The sequence below is a fragment of the Doryrhamphus excisus genome, linkage group LG12, assembly GCF_037039965.1.
Source record: "Doryrhamphus excisus strain RoL-2023G ecotype Guam linkage group LG12, RoL_Dexc_Guam_v1.1, whole genome shotgun sequence".
In the NCBI taxonomy this organism is placed as follows: Eukaryota; Metazoa; Chordata; class Actinopteri; order Syngnathiformes; family Syngnathidae; genus Doryrhamphus; species Doryrhamphus excisus.
The window spans coordinates 20,744,052-20,762,975 of record NC_136368.1 but is presented as its reverse complement, the minus strand read 5'-3'; the positions used below and the strand labels follow the sequence as shown (position 1 = coordinate 20,762,975).

General features: G+C 40.5%; 1 protein-coding gene across 2 annotated transcripts in view; it reads right to left on the bottom strand.

Moving 5' to 3' along the window:
* The window catches only part of igsf3 (immunoglobulin superfamily, member 3), a 111,553-nt gene extending 101,317 nt beyond the window's left edge, over positions 1 to 10,236 (bottom strand). For both annotated transcript variants that reach the window (XM_058082790.2, XM_058082791.2), the window contains exon 1: positions 9,584 to 10,236. In XM_058082790.2, the coding sequence (XP_057938773.2) occupies positions 9,584 to 9,623 (40 nt within the window). In that variant the 5' untranslated portion in view covers positions 9,624 to 10,236. The remainder of the gene's footprint in view (positions 1 to 9,583) is intronic.
* Between the last annotated feature and the right edge of the window lie 8,688 nt (positions 10,237 to 18,924).

Below are 18,924 nucleotides of genomic sequence, written 5' to 3'. Positions count from 1 at the left end.
ACCATAGTTACAAGATGCCGTGAAGCAAGGATACAATGAATGAAGCAGCACCTTGTACTGTTGGATCTGTGTGTGCATGTTGGGGGGGGGGAGAGAAGGAGTAGAAGTGGAAGCCTCTGGCTGGCCAGTCATTATCACTTTCAAAGCCTGACAGCAAGGGGGGGGGGGGCAAAGCAGACAAAAAAATCCCACCGAGGGGGATGGGGCTTAGCTGGTGCGTTCAGGAAAGCAATAAAAGGTGCCTGTGAAATGCAGAGTTCACTCTTTTTATCTTCAATCCCAACACAAACATGATGCCTTCAAGTACAATTGGTAAGTATTAGTTTCCATTTGTACAACCGGGAATGGGAACATCGTGAATTGTCAAATGGAATCAACGGTGCATTAACAAGTCATCATTTCACGTGTAAACAACAACAATCTCCCATCACGTGGAAATGTGACAACAACTGAAAACGCTGCAATATGCATAATGCAACATCCAGCCTGGCAATATTTTGACAGCGCCTGTGTAAAAGGAAATTCCCTCTGTGTGGAAATCAATGTCTGCTATTCGTCACACCCGACACCGACATCGTCACGTTTACGTGATTCTCCCATCCTGACACTGATGTCTCACATTTAATCATCCGTGTGTTGTGCAAAAAGCCCACACAAGAACCAAACCATCTGGAAAACACCGACATTCATGCGTTTTCATCCTGTGACACAGAAATTCTGCATAAACTAATACAAAATGTGGGGACAAATTAGACCAGGTATTTTTCCGTCTTTTAATCTGTCGTATCAAGACTTGGCAAAGACAGTGCCTTTGTAAAAGGGAATGCCGGAACGGTAGAAAAGAGGTGTGGAGTTTCAATATTCACCTCTCCCACCCCGATGTGTTTGAGCAATGTCACTGTCCAACAAGTACAGGGTCCGGCAAAATGACCTGACACATTTGTAGGTTAAATAAAAGGCAAATAAAGTAAAGAAACTAAATTGGAAGAATACAGACTTTTCTACCATTGTCAGTCGTTTTGCCTTTCAGGCAGCGAAAGAAGCGTGTTTGTAAATTCATGCACATTTTTTCAGGCAAAATGACCTGACACATTTGTAGGTTAAATAAAAGGCAAATAAAGTAAAGAAACTAAATTTGAAAAATACAGACTTTCAACCATTGTCAGTCATTTTGCTTTTCAGGCAGCAAAAGCCGCTTGTTTGTAAATTCATGCATTTATTAAGGCAAAATGATGACACATTTGTAGGTTAAATAAAAGGCAAATAAAGTAAAGAAACTAAATTGGAAGAATACAGACTTTTCTACCATTGTCAGTCGTTTTGCCTTTCAGGCAGCGAAAGACACTTGTTTGTAAATTCATGCAAATTTTTTCAGGCAAAATGACCTGACACATTTGTAGGTTAAATAAAAGGCAAATAAAGTAAAGAAACTAAATTAAAACAAAAGTACATATAATGCCATTTTGCTTTGTTTCTTTATAACGACGTTGTTTTTGCTTTCTTTTTCAGTTGCTGCCATGAATTGGACCGGTGAGCATGGCGCTTTCATTGTGGAAACGTTTATCAAAACAAACCAATCTGGAACTGCAACACAACCAGTGTTCCGTTTGCACTTCAATCTTGGTAGACATGATCCTGTCCCGTACTGGATCTGCATTGAAACCAAAACCAACTGACTGATTTCATTTTTAAAACATAATGAAACAGAATGGCGTTATATGTACTTTTCGAATTGAGTTTCTTTACTTTATTTGCCTTTTATTTAACCTACAAACGTGTCAGATCATTTTGCCTGACTGTGTATTTTAACAGCCACATTTTTCTTAACGGATCCACTTTCACGTTTCTACATGAAGCAATGTGAATGTAAATTGTTTTACATGTGGAATCCTTGCGGTCTCGGGATGCGATGAGATCTCGCAAGATGAAAACATAACAATATTCAACTGAAGAGTGCTGCAGCTATTAATGATTACAAGGGGCGCAGTCTCAAAAGTCCATTCAGTCAACACTTGGGGGGGGGGGTCTTGGAACATAATGTCTGGGAATATCTGGGATCTACTGTATAGGATTGCTAGCTTTGGTGGAAAGAGTTCCCACTTTCCACAACATATTTCTAGGAATTGATATCCTTGTTAACAATGAAGGCCTTGGTTTAGTTAGACTGTGCCTTTTATTACCCTGCTAGCATAGTCATAAACGGTCATGTGACATGCATGTGATGGACATTATGCTGCAGACGGCGTGTGCTACCAAAAGCTCTCCGGGTGGCGGACAGTTTTTTTTTAAGCTAAATATGTTGACATAACCTTCAGGGAGTTGAAAATCTCCTTTTTGGATCCTCCTGGAGGGAAGGAGAGGGCAGTTTCTAATTAGCACTCTTTGAAGAGGAGGGGGGGGGCAGAGAGCATTGTTTGGAAATGGAGTGGGGGAGGGAGGTCAGGGGCTATTCACCGGAGGAGGAAGAGGAGGCAGCTGGAGCACCACTCATTCAGCTGCCGAGAACACACTGCAGTGTTCCAACGGAGGTGTTTTTTTTTTGGGGGGGGGGGTCACTTTGACAAAACATGGAGATAGAATCGTGGAGGAGAGGTCATGCAAAAAAGCTGGCAGGAAGTTGTGCTGCGGAGGAGTCCTGATGATAGCCAACTGGATGCTGGAGGTGCTTCGGCTTTAGCTTCAGTCGTTCTTCTGCTGATTCAATGCAGCAGACAGAAAGCCTCCCTAATAGGGGTGTAAGAAAATATCGTTTTGGCGATATATCGCAATACTGTATCGATATTGAAGTATTAAGTATGATATGGATATTTTTAGGCATTTATCATAGACTCTATATGGTATTTATTCAAGTGCAGACACATTTGAACGAATTTTATTTTAAGTATTCGGGAAACACAACAAATCTACGAGTCTGCTTAGCGAGACACCATGAGGACCTGCCGCTAGCAAGCAATACCAAGGTCCTTTTGTATACTACAAAAGTATTGGTAATGGTAATGGTTTGATTTCATTTGAACATACATCAGATTCCAATTGAGTGCATCCCATAATCAGTTCCCAGTTCCACATGTCCAAAAGGAGTAGGAAGAAGCAAAGCTTATTAAATCCTACCCCTCCATCTGGTACTTTTACAATCACTAACTGTTACATTTGTTCACTTCCTGCTTTCCATAATACAGTTTAAAGTTTTTTTTTGTTTTTTTTTTAATAATGCACCTCGTACCGAAGTACAAGGTGATATGAGCATCCAATGACATAATGGACATAGTAACTGTCAATATAGTGATATATATATATATATAAATATAGCACATCATGACTGGTTCAAAGTAGTACTGTGATATGATTGATATATATTGATATAACTATTTAGTTAAATAATGCTTATTTCAAGCATCCTAAAAGGACTTTTTACTGATGTTAGTTACTTTGTTGCACAAAAATACTCTTGTGATGGTGGATAAGTCAGGGACTGGATACTCTGCATTTTTTCACAGCTAATAGAATGTGAACATTTGTGCAGGATCTTGAGACATCATTTCATTTATTTGTTTTTTTATGTTTTTTTTCTAAATTTAAAGCTGGATGTTTATTTATCGAAATGCTACACTTGAAGTTTTTACAGAGGAAAGTTTGTGATACAGCATAACATACTGTTCTAATGGAATAAAGTTTTTTCAGTTTTTTCCAGGAAATAATCTTTAACTACAAGAAAAAAATATATATATATATTGCCTTATTAACAGTATCGTGATATATCGTATTGTGAGCCTAGTATCGTGATACGTATCGTATCGCCAGATTCTTGCCGATACGCACCCCTACTCCCTAAAGAACTGGATTCATTTCACACAATCACTTATCATTGTATATGAATCAGATAGATATATCTCATCAGTGTCAGGCTGGGGGATGTCCCGTCAAAAACAGAGAGAATATATGTTTTGGATTCCGTGCAATTCCTTCAGAAAGATACAATTCAATACCAAAACCTGCCACTAATGTGAGCAGAACCTTGTGGAAGTTTGCTTTGACTTTCCATAGTTGACTGTAACGTCTGTATTACAGGCCTGTAGGTTGCCCTGCAGGCGCAAAACACTCGTAAACCAGCGTCACAACACTCTCTGCGGGCCTTTAGCTGATACAAAAACAACACAAGAAAAAATAAAAAAACACCGCCTTGCAAGAACAATTGACCGTCAACAAAGAAGACATCTCAGCCCTCAGCAGGCGTACGTGTGTTTCCACTACACACGTGAGCTTTCATCATTATTTACAGCGAACCATCACACAGGTGTTGGGTGACTGACAAGCCGATCGTCTCTCCGACAGACAAACAACAACACAAAAGACACTCTGTCACGAGTGCACACAAAGATGTGCTTACGATGCAAATAAGGATGGGACACAGCAGGCGGGGATAATAAGAGACGGGGACAAAAAAAAAAAGGGCGACTGCACGACTCGACGTGTCTCCACATGCCGGAAAATGTAACAAAAGTTGTGTATTTATGGTAGTTATGCCACGTGGAAGACAATCCAAGTGGATGAACAGCTGACTGGAGATGCACGCAGCTCCTCGTCAGGCAGCGTTTCGGGCACCCAGCTGTTCCCGCTCGCATTCGGGACCAGGCTGGGCATCAGGGAGTGGCACTGCTAACTGTGCATCCGGGGGAAGTTTGACATGCTTCAGAGTCACCCCCCCCCCCCCAAAAAAAAGATGTCACAAATTGCTTAAGTACTTGCAGCGTGACGGATTCCTAACTGTGACCAAATGCACAGTAACAGATTAACATGCAGACAGTTCTGATTAAAAAGCACTTCCACTCGGTAAAATACAGCAGGAAATAATTCAAAATAGCAAAAAATCATTCCAAAGTTGACAGACAACCAAACAAAACTATGCAAATATTTTTTTTCCATTTGCCTGGCTTTTATTGTGTGAGAATTTAGTTGATTAGAGCTGATTAATCATGTCCTGAAGCAATTGGGGTCAAACAGAGTGCACGACTTGGCTGCTTAGTGGTTCAGTCTCAGCTAGTTTGCTGCCTAAAAGAGGCACGGGACATCACATTGGGCAGTATTATTCTGGAAACAGGAGTTCAGAACATTCAGACAGATTTTCCTATCCCTTTAAAAAATATTACAAGAAAATAATTCATTCATTCATTTTCTATACCGCTTATCCTCACGAGGGTCGCGGGGGTGCTGGAGCCTATCCCAGCTGTCTTAGGGCGGGAGGCGGGGTACACTCTGGACTGGTGGCCAGCCAATCACAGGGCACATATAGAAAACAACCATTCACACTCACATTCATACCTATGGACAATTTGGAGTGGCTAATTAACCTAGCATGTTTTTTGGGAGGAAACCGGAGTACCCGGAGAAAACCCACGCATGCACGGGGAGAACATGCAAACTCCACACAGAGATGGCCGAGTGTGGAATCGAACTCGGGTCTCCTAGCTGTGAGGCCTGCACGCTAACCACTCAACCGCCGTGCAGCCTAATCACTTCTTACTCAACATAATTTTCCAAACATATTCATTTTGTTAGTTTCTCATATTAAGACAGTATTCTCGTAAAATCTGGACTTTTCCTGGGGTTGATTCGGAAAAATATCTGATACCGATATCAATCGATATCGCATTTTTATGCTGATATTGGGCCGATACTGATAATTATCGGACATACATGGGGTGCTGGAGTCTATCCCAGTCGTCTTCAAGCGAGAGGCGGGGTACACTCTGGACTGGTGGCCAGCCAATCACAGGGCACATATAGACAAACAACCATTCACACTCACATTCATACCTATGGACAATTTGGAGTGGCTAATTAACCTAGCATGTTTTTTGGGAGGAAACCGGAGTGCCCGGAGAAAACCCACGCATGCACGGGGAGAACATGCAAACTCCAAAGACAGCTGGGATAGGCTCCAGCACCCCCGCGACCCTTATGAGGATAAGCGGTAGAAAATGAATGAATGAATTTACCTAGCATGCAAAAAAAATTTTGATCTGTGAGCCGCATGGTGGTGGAGTGGTTAGCATGTTGGCCACACAGTCAGGAAACCAGCGAATTGGTTCAAATCTCCATTTGGGCATCTGTGTTCTCCCTCGTATATGCTGCGGTTTTCTGCCACATTATGACTGGAGACCAGTCCTTGTCTCCCCCAAAGTCAGCTGGGATAGGCTCTAGCTGACTTAGTAAGGATAAGTGGCATAGAAAACGGATGGATAGAATTTGGCATATGATTTTTTTAAAGCAGAAATTTCTTGTTTTGCTTTTGATCAATAATCTGTAAAGCTTTCAAAATAATTGTCGATGTCAATTCCAGCCCGGAGATAGTCCTGACGAGAAATCAATCTGACCTTTGACCTGCTCGTAAACAGGACTCGCATTGGGGCGATATGAACGTCTGCTGAACCAAAACAGCTCCAATTCAGTTTCCCATAATCAAAGTAACGAGTATGATTTGCTTCCAGTTAAAGCAGAATAGAAATATTAAGTTGTTGCATGTTTTGGGTCAGCGCTTTCCATTTCAAACACTCTAATACAAACAGACACCCCCACCCTTCAAAAGAACAACATACACATATCGGAGCTTCTCACTCCATGTTTGCAAAGTCGGCAAAACCAGGGAGAGCCTTCGGGCAACGGTCTTCATCAGGTTTACATCACGCAAAAACACGCATGTGGTTGCAAACGCAGCACTTTTCATTAAACATTCTGATGCAACACGTAGAATGATGTAAGAGGACTCCCCCCTTCGGTGGATCCTACACCGACTTCTGTTTTTGTGTGCATGGGAAGCCTTGTGATCCACTAGTTCGGAGTTTTGCAGACAGTTCTACTTTTATTCCCACAAGATTTTTGTGTCATCTCGCTGGGAAAGAAGGAGGATAGACAGCTCCAAATTACAGTGGAATCCTATAAAAAATATATATAAGGTCGCAACTATGCTGGAGCCTATACCAGCTGTCTTTAGTCGAGTGACAGGGTTCACTAGAGATTTTTGGGAGGAAAAAAAAAGTTGTCTTTAATACACTAAATAATACCGAGATACGGAGCGTAGCATTGGTTACTTGTATATATTCATTCATTCATTTTCGCTGGGTGCTGGAGCCTATCCCAGGTGGGGTACACCCTGGACTGGTGGCCAGCCAATCCCAGGGCACATATAGACAAACAACCATTCACACTCACATTCATACCTATGGACAATTTGGAGTGGCTAATTAACCTAGCATGTTTTTGGAATGTGGGAGGAAACCGGAGTACCCGGAGAAAACCCACGCATGCACGGGGAGAACATGCAAACTCCACACAGATTGGGATTGAACTCGGGTCTCCTAGCTGTGAAGCCTACACGCTAACCGCTTTCCCGCCATGCAGCCCACTGTCAAAACATATTAATGTCAAAACAGATGGCAACACAAGCCAATATGCATGAGTGTTGCCAACACTGGGGGAGCTGTGGTTTATCGAGAGGAAACATGAATTTCAACATACAAACACACAAAATGGCGTGTTTCTAGTAAAATAACCTATCCCAGCTGGTGGCCAGCCAATCACAGGGCACATATAGACAAACAACCATTCACACTCACATTCATACCTATGGACAATTTGGAGTGGCTAATTAACCTAGCATGTTTTTGGAATGTGGGAGGAAACCGGAGTACCCGGAGAAAATGCACGAGGGAGAACATGCAAACGCCACACAGAGATAGCCCAGGCAGGAATTGAACTCAGGTGTCCTCGCTGTGAGGTCTGCACTCTAACCACTCAACCACTGTGCAGCCCAGGGACAAATATAAATGGTGAAAATGATGACGATTGGCCAAAATGAGAGGGGAGGTTGCATCAATCGGGTATTTTTTTTAATTTTCGGCAACAACATTGTGAAATCCTGTCGGATATTTCGAATACGTCACAAAAGCTGGCCACTCCATAGTTGATGAATGTTCTTTACTGTACAGCCTTGGGTCCCATGACAAGAATACCAGTGTGAATACAAAGTAAACCACATCAAAGTATCTCTTCCTCCATGTTTGATCCAGTTCAGAGTACCACATGTATAGGTTCCTTTGTTTCTATTTAAAAAAAATGCAGATCTTCCCCTCCTACTTTCTATACCCATCATCTACGGCTGAAACCACTTCAGCATCATATCGCTTATTGCCGAATCAATATCCACCGTAATGCAAACCACACACGGCCATGTGAGAATATGACTGTTTTGTAACACACCTACAACCACCCCACGCTCAGACCGCTTCCTATTTTGCCGGGTGATTCATTTTTATTATATAATAGCAGCCTTGACTGCAGATAAGATCTCTTGCGGTGGTTTTCAGTTGGAACGCTGCTCCCGTCCTAGCGAAAGCGCCTGAAACGGGACGGCAAGAGGCAGCCAGGCACAGACGATAATCCTCTTGCGCCTTCCTCTCCCTCCACCACCCCGCAGCTGATGATGACGGGGCCTCCCATCCAGAAAGGCGAAAAAAAAAAAAAAAAAGCCATCTGGTGTTTGTTTTGGGGTGTGCACCGAGTGCCAGGAAGCCTGTATCTACAATATGGAAGCTGGGTTCTTTCTACCAGTCTCAGGGTGTCCGTCCTCAGGTGATGGGACACACGAGGATGTGGAAAGGGGTGACACATGCTTTGCAAACCACAAACTTGTAATGGCTGTCTGACTCCACGGGCAAATAGAATGATGTCATATCCTGCAGGCGATGCATCATCAACATCATCATCATCATCATCCAGGTGTGTGACAACGATACTAAAGTTGTGTGTGTGTTAAAAAAAAACACAATAATAGGTTGTCCACGCCCATCTATAGGGTTAATCTGTGACTAAGGTCTAAATATGACATTAACCTAGTTCATCAGCACGTGCACAGCTGTTCACATGCATGTCATTATTGCATGACATAAAAGAAAAACATATTTCATTTAAGGGCATCATTGCGCCTTTATAGTGTGGAAAAAGTACAACCATTATATTTGAGTCAATATTTATCTGTGTAGAGTACACAAGTGGATGTTGTACTGGAAAGGACAGAAATAGGCTCCCACTGTGCCACTTTTTATAATAGTATAATGTGGTTTTATATTTTTTTAATGATATTATTGGATCTATAATTTGCCACAATAACATATTTGGAAGATTACTCTTATGGGGATTTTTTTTAAATTATTTTTCAATTATATAATGCATATTGCATTAATTTTTATGCAATTTATTGGATTTTATTGTGGTATATTTTACCTATTTTACATATTACAACGTCTGTGATGTCTTTGATGTCTTTCAGGCTATCAAGTCTGGGTTTCAAAGACTTTTGCATTATTTTAAACATTTTTTTAGTATTTTTCTTGTGTGACGTGATGCTACTTAACTGTATTTTCTGTTAAATAACTCCATGCAAGTTACTGAATTATTAATTTGTGCTTTTGTAATGACATAATATTCACATTAGAGCATATTTAGAGACTTTTTATGTAGCATATGCCCACCTGACTCGGTATTCCAGGACGGAAAGTCGGGAGTAAAATGGGATCGGGTGACTTACCAAGCAGCGCTAAGGCGACAAAGAGCACACCGGTTGCCATCGCGCCTCGCCCGGCTGAGCCACCCCAGCGATGTCCGCTTCCTGTTTGGACGAGCGCTCCTCCAGACCCGGAAAAAGAGAGGAAGGAAGAAAGGCGAATCCCGCTCGGCTTGTCTTGACGAGACAAATCCTCGCAAGGTGCTCTCCTCTCCCACGACGTCGTCCACAAGCACCGTGCCTCCTTTATTGGGGTTTTTCCTTCCGCTCACCTTTGGCGTCTAATCACCGAGGATGTGAGCCAGGCAACCCGGGCGACCCAACCCACTCCCCGGCGTGCTGCCGCCACACATCCACGAAGTACTGCGGAGGAGCTCCAACGTACTCAAGCCCGAGTCTTGCCACGACTATTCGGGACACTCCACGGGGACGTGAAATGACTATTTAGAAACTGAATTAAGTCCGTGTTAGTGTTTTCTGGCCGGATGTTAAGAGAGCAAATCCGAGTCCGCCCGTGTGCTGTGTCTCCACGGCAAATCCCGGAGATGTGATCAATCTCCCACTATCTGCCCACGTAGAAGCCAAACGGGGCGGGCACTGTGGACGGAGCAGACAATGCATCAAATTAATCAATGGATGTTAGTCGACCTCACTATTAAACACAAGAGTCGTAATGTTGACTGCCTTCGTGTCCAAAAAGAGTCCAACACTAATTAAGACTTGCAATCAGAAAAGGCAAATAACTAAATTATTTTTTTTTTTACTAAATTATCCGCCGTGGGTGTCTCCCAAACAAAAACGTCACTTTTGTTTGCCCCCCCCAGTTTGAAAACTTAACAGGCATGCTGCCTGTTTGGGGGACAATCCAAATGCCGATTCCGTTGATACCAATGATGCATCCATATCGAATCGATACTAGCGTAATATTTACATCGATATTAAGTTGTACTTTTTTTTTTTTTTACAAATATCTGTGTTTTTTGTTGTCATGTTCAAATATAATGTAGTGTCAATGGAAGCACTTCCTGTTTCCCAGCATGCTTTGATAGACTAGCTGCCAAAAGGTACAAGTTTAGAGTTCACATAGTTATTATTCTCCACCAGTAGTGGTAGTGTCCTGTCTGCGTGTTGCGTATTAAGTCGCTGTGTGATGATTTTACGTTACTTTATTGTATTGACACTAGCCACGTATACATGGACCCAAATATTCCAATTCCATTGGGGTTATTTGCTCAAACGGAAAGAATGTAACCTTTGTGTACACCTCATTCCCAAAGAATGAATATATAATGGGATTCCCAGGGGTGGAATATTCCTTTCCCCAAACCGATTGAGGTATCTTGTACCCGCTCAAACGGAAAGTTGTCAGACTCAAAATTTGCAGTATCGCCCAAACCCACCGCCTGGCTCCTTGACCCCTCTCCACGCCCCAGATGGATGGCAGACCAACAACTGTGGTGGGGGGGGAAAGGTCCCAATTTGCATGTTTGAATGAATGAAAATGTAGGTTAAGAGCACAGCCAGCCGAGGGGGGGGGGGGGGGGGGGGGTCGAGCAAACAATAGCAATCAACGATAAAGTTATTCAAATAATGCAGTCATGTAATAACTAACCCATGTAAAGTATGTGCAACGCAGAGATACACAAAACACAAAAGGAACATTTAAGTATTACATTTTACAGCCTTGATGTACCTGCAGCAGTTCTATAGCTGGTCTGGTATACATACATACTGTAGATCCTTATTAATATATACAAACCGAATATTTTAGCTCTTAGGACCATAGAAATCCGGTTTCCGACCTTGTAAATAAGGGTTTTAACATTATAAGAGCCCCCCAGACATAAGATAACAACCCTATATTCACCTTTGCAATCAAATTTCCCCAAATAGTAGACATAATAAAAAAATAAGTCACAGGAGACATAAGTAAGACTCCTACTTGTGTGTGTTTTGGTGCAAATGTGTTCCGGCGGTGCCCACAGGAAGTGACATCAGTGGTTCAGAGTTGAGTTTCACCTTAGCGTGGGTTGGGACAATGGTAATGGGTCCATGGAAATGAAAGTGTACACTTTGTATAGCAATAGAGATGTATTGACTATACTCTGAAAATGATATGTTACAATATATGTTGGCATTCATGTTTCCCTTCAGGAACCGCAGCTCCACCAGCGCCATCAGCACTCCTACAGCCCCAGACCATAGAGCTGCACTGACTACTCTAAAGTGGGAATGGCAGTATAGATGTATAGACCATCCTCTGAGTTAATGTTGGAATTAATGTTTCCTTCAATGAACCGCAGCTCCACCAGTGTTGAGAGCACTCATGTCGCCCCAGATTAACACCATGCTTGACTGTATCCAAACCCTATGTTTAACGATAGATAAAATGGTGGTACTTGCAAAGTAAAACGACTAAATGACTATTGAATAAATTGTCGGCTGGCAAATTAGCTACACGGTGAAATACTTTACATGTACTTTGTGGCAAAATCTATTTTATTTTGATGATTTTGGGTGAAAGGTGAAGTGAAAAGTTAATAAAATCCAGATCCAGATCCTCGTGAAAGTGGTTAAGCACAACACATGCGCCTATTGACTTGCAGAAATCTGCAGCATTATTGGGGATGAGCTCAAAATAAACAGAATGGGTGAAAGTATGCTGGGAAGGAAAAAAAAATGGATCCGAGCGCATCACCGTATCGGTGTTGGCGAGCGGATGAGAAAAGAATGTAGAATGGCGGGAGTGAATCCCAGCATTCCCTGCTGTGAAATATAAATAAATAAGCGGGCCTTTACATGTGCATACAAACAAGTGACAGATCCATCTGCTCCTTCATTTATCAACAGGGAATGGCACGTTCCCAAATACTGCTTGGATGCAGCATAAATGTTGTTATTCATTTGGAACTTTTGCTTTGCTGGTGGACTTCACTTCAAACTTCCTTAACAAGCAGTCAAATAGTTCCCAGCCTTGAGGCCAACACGGTGTGTTAATAATAAGCTCTACATTTACGCTTGCGGAACCCCGATGCTCGAATTTAGCATTGATCTTTCTCATAGGAAACCATGGAAATACACATTCATCTGTTCCAGAGTCAAGCTGTGGCCATCATCAAGTTAAGATTTATGCAACACTGTAACAAGACGTTAACCACTATACGTTAAAACCATAATGTACACACTATGTCCTACAGCTTGGACACCAAACACACTGAAGCCATAGTAGCAGAGCGAGGGTGTACCGTATCTACCGTACTCTGCTTTGTTGCTCGTTCATTGCGGTTAATTAGGACCAGACCCAAGCGTGATAAGTCAACATTTAATGTATCTGTTGTTAGAGCATTGAAAACCTGTTTAAAAACTTCTAAATATGGCGTGTGCAATTATTAGAGCCCTATCAACCCCAAATAACACCCCTACAGTCACCTTTCCACTAGTAGGACCCAATATAGTTGACAAAATATCCTTTTAAGATATAAATAAAACAACAGAGACAATAAAATGTTAAGTTTATTGAATCAAAAATATACAATTTGTAGTTTTTGAAGTGTATTTTTACAACTTAAAAAAACTTTACTGTCTAAAAAAATATTTGTGGGAAATTTATGATTACTAAAAATTTATGACTACATTTTTTCAAACAAAATATTTTGGATTAAAAAATAAGTGTACGAGTGAATAAATATGTTTTCTTAAAAAAAGTAGAATTAAAAAAAGATATATTTTATATTTTAAATATTTATAAATACATAAAAATAAAATATTCTTGAAATTTGAAAAAAACATTTACTTTTTTTTTTTTTGCAAAAAAATACCGAAACACCAATCACTCCTGTAAAATTATGATAATATTTTCAAATCTTAAGTCGTTATAAATTATTTCTTTTCAGTGAGGTCCTTGACTACATTTTTTCAAACAAAATATTTTTGATAAAAAAAAATAGGTGTACGAGTGAATAAATCATTTTTCTTCAAAAAAGTTTAATTAAAAAATATATATTTTATATTTTAAATATTTATAAATACATTAAAATATTCTTGAAATTTGAAAAAAACATTTACTTTATTTTTTGCAAAAAATACTAAAACACCAATCACTCCTGTAAAATTATGATAATATTTTCAAATCTTAAGTCATCATAAATTATTTCTTTTCAGTGAGGTCCTTGACTACATTTTTTCAAACAAAATATTTTTGATGAAAAAAATAGGTGTACAAGTGAGTAAAATAATTTTTCTTCAAAAAAGTAGAATTCAAAAATATATATTTTATATTTAAAATCTTTATAAATACATTAAAATATTCTTGAAATTTGAAAAAATACATTTACTTTTTTTTTTTGCAAAAAATACTAAAACACCAATCACTCCTGTAAAATGATGATAATATTTTCAAATCTCAAGTCATCATAATTGACTTCTTTTCAGTGAGGTCCTTGGACGTCCCTTGGACTATCCTTGGAATATAGGTTTCAGTCTCCCTTTGGCAATGGAAAGCATTCCGACATCAGTTACCCGCTCTTCAGAGGTCCGCCCAGATCCAACAGCGCTGAATCCAGCTGGCTACGTTCATTACACCTGGTCTACATATTGCTGCACCTAAATTTAGCTCGGCTCTCCACAGACTCGTCATTGCACGGCAGAGTGATGGCACACTTTGCACTTGCCGCCTGCCAGCTTTGAGTGGACATTGTTAGAGCGATCAGATCACCTTTGACTACACGGCCAAGCCAGCGACGGGGAGTATCCTGAAATATGTTTGCTCCGGGGGAATATATTCAGAAGAATATTTGCAAGTGGGTGCAGGGGAGGGGAAGGGGGTGTACTGGGTCTCCATGGAAACAGAGGAGGCTGCACTTCATACCGGCGTCCTGCTACTGCGTGAAACATGTGCACAGCCGTTTAATTTCTTTGATAATATGAATATTTAAGTGGCCTTTATCGCTATTTGTTCAGATGATGTGCTCACCGGAGTGCAAGCGTGTCGATAGAGGTCAGCGTCGAAGGAGAATGGAAGAGTTTAAATCGTAGGTGACATCACATGAAGTGGCACACAATCCATTCCCATGGGATATAATGATAATGGAAATCATCTGTTCCAGGGTCAAACTGTCTCCATCGTAAACTCGAATGGACCTTACAGACAATATTTGAATATTTTAAAGGAATATTCCTTTCCCCAATCCGATTGAGGTATCTTGTACCCGCTCAAACGGAAAGTTGTCAGACTGCGTTCTTCTTCTTCTGTTGTTTATTGGCGGTTGGCAAGCAGCTTTGGTGTGCATTAGCGCCATCTGTGGAACAGAATCTAAACCCTTCTATACGCCATTCACAAGTCCACTTTTATTCCAAAAGAAAATACATATCTATATAAAACATGTGGCCAGCTTCATGATCAAATATTAGCAAGATTGAACTTTATCTTTTCCTGTTCCCGGGTGCGTTCTTTCAGCCAATGCTGAGATATGACGTAACACGCAGCTCCAGACGTTCTTCACTTTTAAAAATGGAGGCCAGCAATCGGCACTGGACTGCTAAGGAAAGTTTGTTTTGGATCCAAACTAAATTCCAAGACTGGACGAAGGAAAAACTGGCAATACGGAGTTATTCCAACAAGTGGAAGAAAAACTCCAGGAAGTCGGTATCACGTGATGTTGGTGTTTACGTTTTACTGGGCATGCCCCATTGACTATTCTGGTTGATTATAGCGGCGCATGGAGACACGCGATTGGAATATTCCTTTCCATGGATACCATTGCTTTCGGAAAGGTCGTTCGAAAAGATTCCATTCGGAAAAACGTGGCTATTGTAAGCAGAAATAATCTGTTCCTAGAGTGAAGTTGCTGCCAGGACAAAACCTTTACTAACTGTATACTCGTTTTTATATATCGTATTAAAGGGGACCTAGTATACTCATTTTTTTCACCCTTTGTTTTGAGTTGTGGGCTCCTAGCCGGGTTCAATGTCGCTGTAGCTTATATATACAGACCTGAGTATATCGACAAGACAAAATTCCGAGTGATTTCAAGTGACGTGAATAACCAGGATATCCACAGAGGCCGGTTATTGGCGGCAAACAAAACACCGACTCACATGATTACACAGTCAATGGACTCAAACCCGTGATTGTCCACGGCTGAGTCAGCGCGTCATCAAAGGAGCAATTTAGCCGTCATGCTAGGAGACGTGTTTTAAGTTTTTTTTTTTTTTTCCCAGCTGCTGCACACAACAAAAGTAACTTTGGCTGGACTTTGCCTCCCCGTGCATTAGCATATATTTTCCATCAGATGAATGATTCATCATAAAGGTATCCTAATGCAGAACATTAATACAAAATGACCATCAAGAACTTAGTATCTTTTTTTTTCTTCCATTTCTCACCTTTTGATTGACGTCTTCATTCCCTTTCTCTGTCACGCCGCCTCACATTTTAATCAGACTGAGAGCTTCTCTTTCCTTTGGAAAAGTCACGACACCTGATGATGATTTTATAATACTCGAACTGCATAAAACTCAATTAATTACTCCATATTGTTGTTTGTTCTTCCAGTGTCCAATGTTGATAGATATCATCCCTATTATCGGTTTCTTGTATTGATATGATTCCGATGACGTTGATTGCCAAAATCAAGACAGAAATAGAGACTGGATAGTGCCAAGTTTCTCAAGAAACCTTACTTACTTCAAGACGTCTCTCAATGGTAAGTAGCTTTAGCATTTTAGCGTTATGTTTACGACAGCATCGATAACGACTAATGTGTTTTTCGGATTACGAGTGTTTAAAAAAACTCGGGTAGACTCAATAATTGTGGTGGGGAACGGCGATTAGCAACCCCGTTCCCTTTATGCACACTCTATAATGCTACACAGACAAGCGCTTTTGCTTCATTATTTACACAAAATAAACGCAGTTAGGACACTGATAAATTGGTACTTACCGCTGGCTCTTCTGACTCTTCCACGTGACCAAGTAACGTTGGAAAAACACCGGGCTTCACCTAGCTTATCGGCTAGCCCAGCTGCATACTGGCCCATGTTCACGAAACAGTCCAGTGTGAAATGTCGTTGTCAAGTGGCCTTCCCTTAGGAGCCATTGCTAGCAACACAAACAGAGGAGCAGAGCTTGGGGGGAAAGGTTGAGAGTTTATCTGGCTTACAGACACGCCCATATAAGGAGGTCCACCGCTCTGTGACATCACAAAGGGGCAGTTTTACCACGCCTTTTGAAACAGAGCGTTTTGAGCCATCCCAAACTTCTTTCAGGGCTCACTTCCAAATGCACAAACTTCATTATCTGAAACTTTGGCATGGTTTAAAACGAGAATACAACATTCTAACAACATTTATAGGTCAGAAAAGTGGAAAAATAATGAGAAAAACATTTGAAGAGAAAATCTCTGAATTATACCAGAATAAAGTCTCTACAAGAGAGGAGTAATATGATCTCAGGGAAGAAGTACATTTGAAACACTTCTATGCTAGCTTTTGAATTCCAAAGAATTCAAAAATATTTCAAAAAAATTCAAAAAAAATAAAATAAAAAACCTTCAACTATATTATGAAAGCAGGAAGTGAACAAATGTAACAGTTAGTGATTGTAAAAGTACCAGATGGAGGGGTAGGATTTCCTACTCCTTTTGGACATGTGGAACTGGGAACTGATTATGGGATGCATTCAATTGTAATCTGATGCATGTTCAAATGAAATAAAACCATTACCATTACCATAATATTTTGGAGAAAAAAAGTAAAAAAAAACAAAGACAAAAAAACATCATATAGAGAAAAAACCTTGTGATAGTTCATAGTATTGTTCATAGTATTGTACAGGGCGCTCCTTCCTTTGAGTTCCATTTCTACTTCCCCGGTTATCATCATGCGTCACTTGTACGCTTCTGTGTTGGCATCAAAGAGAAATCAGATGTTGATGTACAATACAGTAAACGCATAAAAAAACAAGCAAAACGAAAAGATCAAGTCACCTGCAATTAAGAAAAACGCCGGAATAAATATTCCCGCTTTCATCCGCCTCACTCTCTGTGATTGTCTGCCTCATCTTCCTTCTTCATCTTGATTATGTGGGTGCAAACCCAGCTGACTGTCATCCATTATTCATGTGCAGTGTACTTGACTCGCAAACATACTGCAAGAATGGAAAAGTACACGCTCTGGGTAAAGCTACTTAGGCTTGAAAGTCACAAAAACACAAAGATTACACAACTGGCACATGGACGTACACGCACCATAGATGACAGGTACGGTCTTGTCTTTGGCTCTCGGCTAACAACAACAAAGCTGAGACTATCCATCATGTCCTCCATGAAAAACACGCCTGTGTGGTACTAGCTGTCTTATCGATGGAATCAAGTTGGGATTTGACATTTATGACGTGAAAATTACACAATAAAGTTCAAACATTCAGTTAACAGAATTTGTAATTGTATGGGACAAAAATAATCAAATTATGTGTTTTAATGCATTTTAAAAATAAAATAAAATACAATAAAATACAAAAAAATAAAATAAAATAAAATAAAATAATGAAAAAGTTAGTTAAAAAAATAGTCATAATATTACAAGAAACAAACCATGACATTATGACAAAGTCACAATGATACAAATAAATATTATACAAATATTATAAGAATAATTTTGACTTCATGAGGAAAAAGTGGCTGCATGGTGAACGAGTGGTTGGCGCGCAGGCCTCACAGCTAGAAGACCCACGTTTGATTCCCTCGCGCATAGTTCGCATGTTGTTCTCCCTGTGCGTACATTCCAAAAACATGCTACGCCCCAAGACAGCTGGGATAGACTCCAGCACCCCTGCCACCCTCGTGAGGATAAGCGGTAGAAAATGAATGAATGAACATTTTTAGAGACCTCTCGACATGAAATAACACCCCTATAGTCACTTTTACACACATTTACAGTAAACATAACAGAAAATAATACATATAAGGCATAAACAATTAAGACATAAATAATATTTACATTTTTTGGAATGTTTATGTTCGGTTCCTCCCACATTCCAAAAACATGCTAGGTTAATTAGCCACTCCAAATTGTCCATAGGTATGAATGTGAGTGTGAATGGTTGTTTGTCTATATGTGCCCTGGGATTGGCTGGCCACCAGTCCAGGGTGGACCCCGCCTCTCGCCCCAAGACAGCTGGGATAGGCTCCGGCAACCCCGCCACCCTCGTGAGGATAAGCGGTAGAAAATGAATGAATGAACATTATTAGAGACCTCTCGACATGAAATAACACCCCTATAGTCACTTTTACGCACATTTACAGTAAACATAACAGAAAATAATACATATAAGGCATAAACAATTAAGACATAAATAATATTTACAT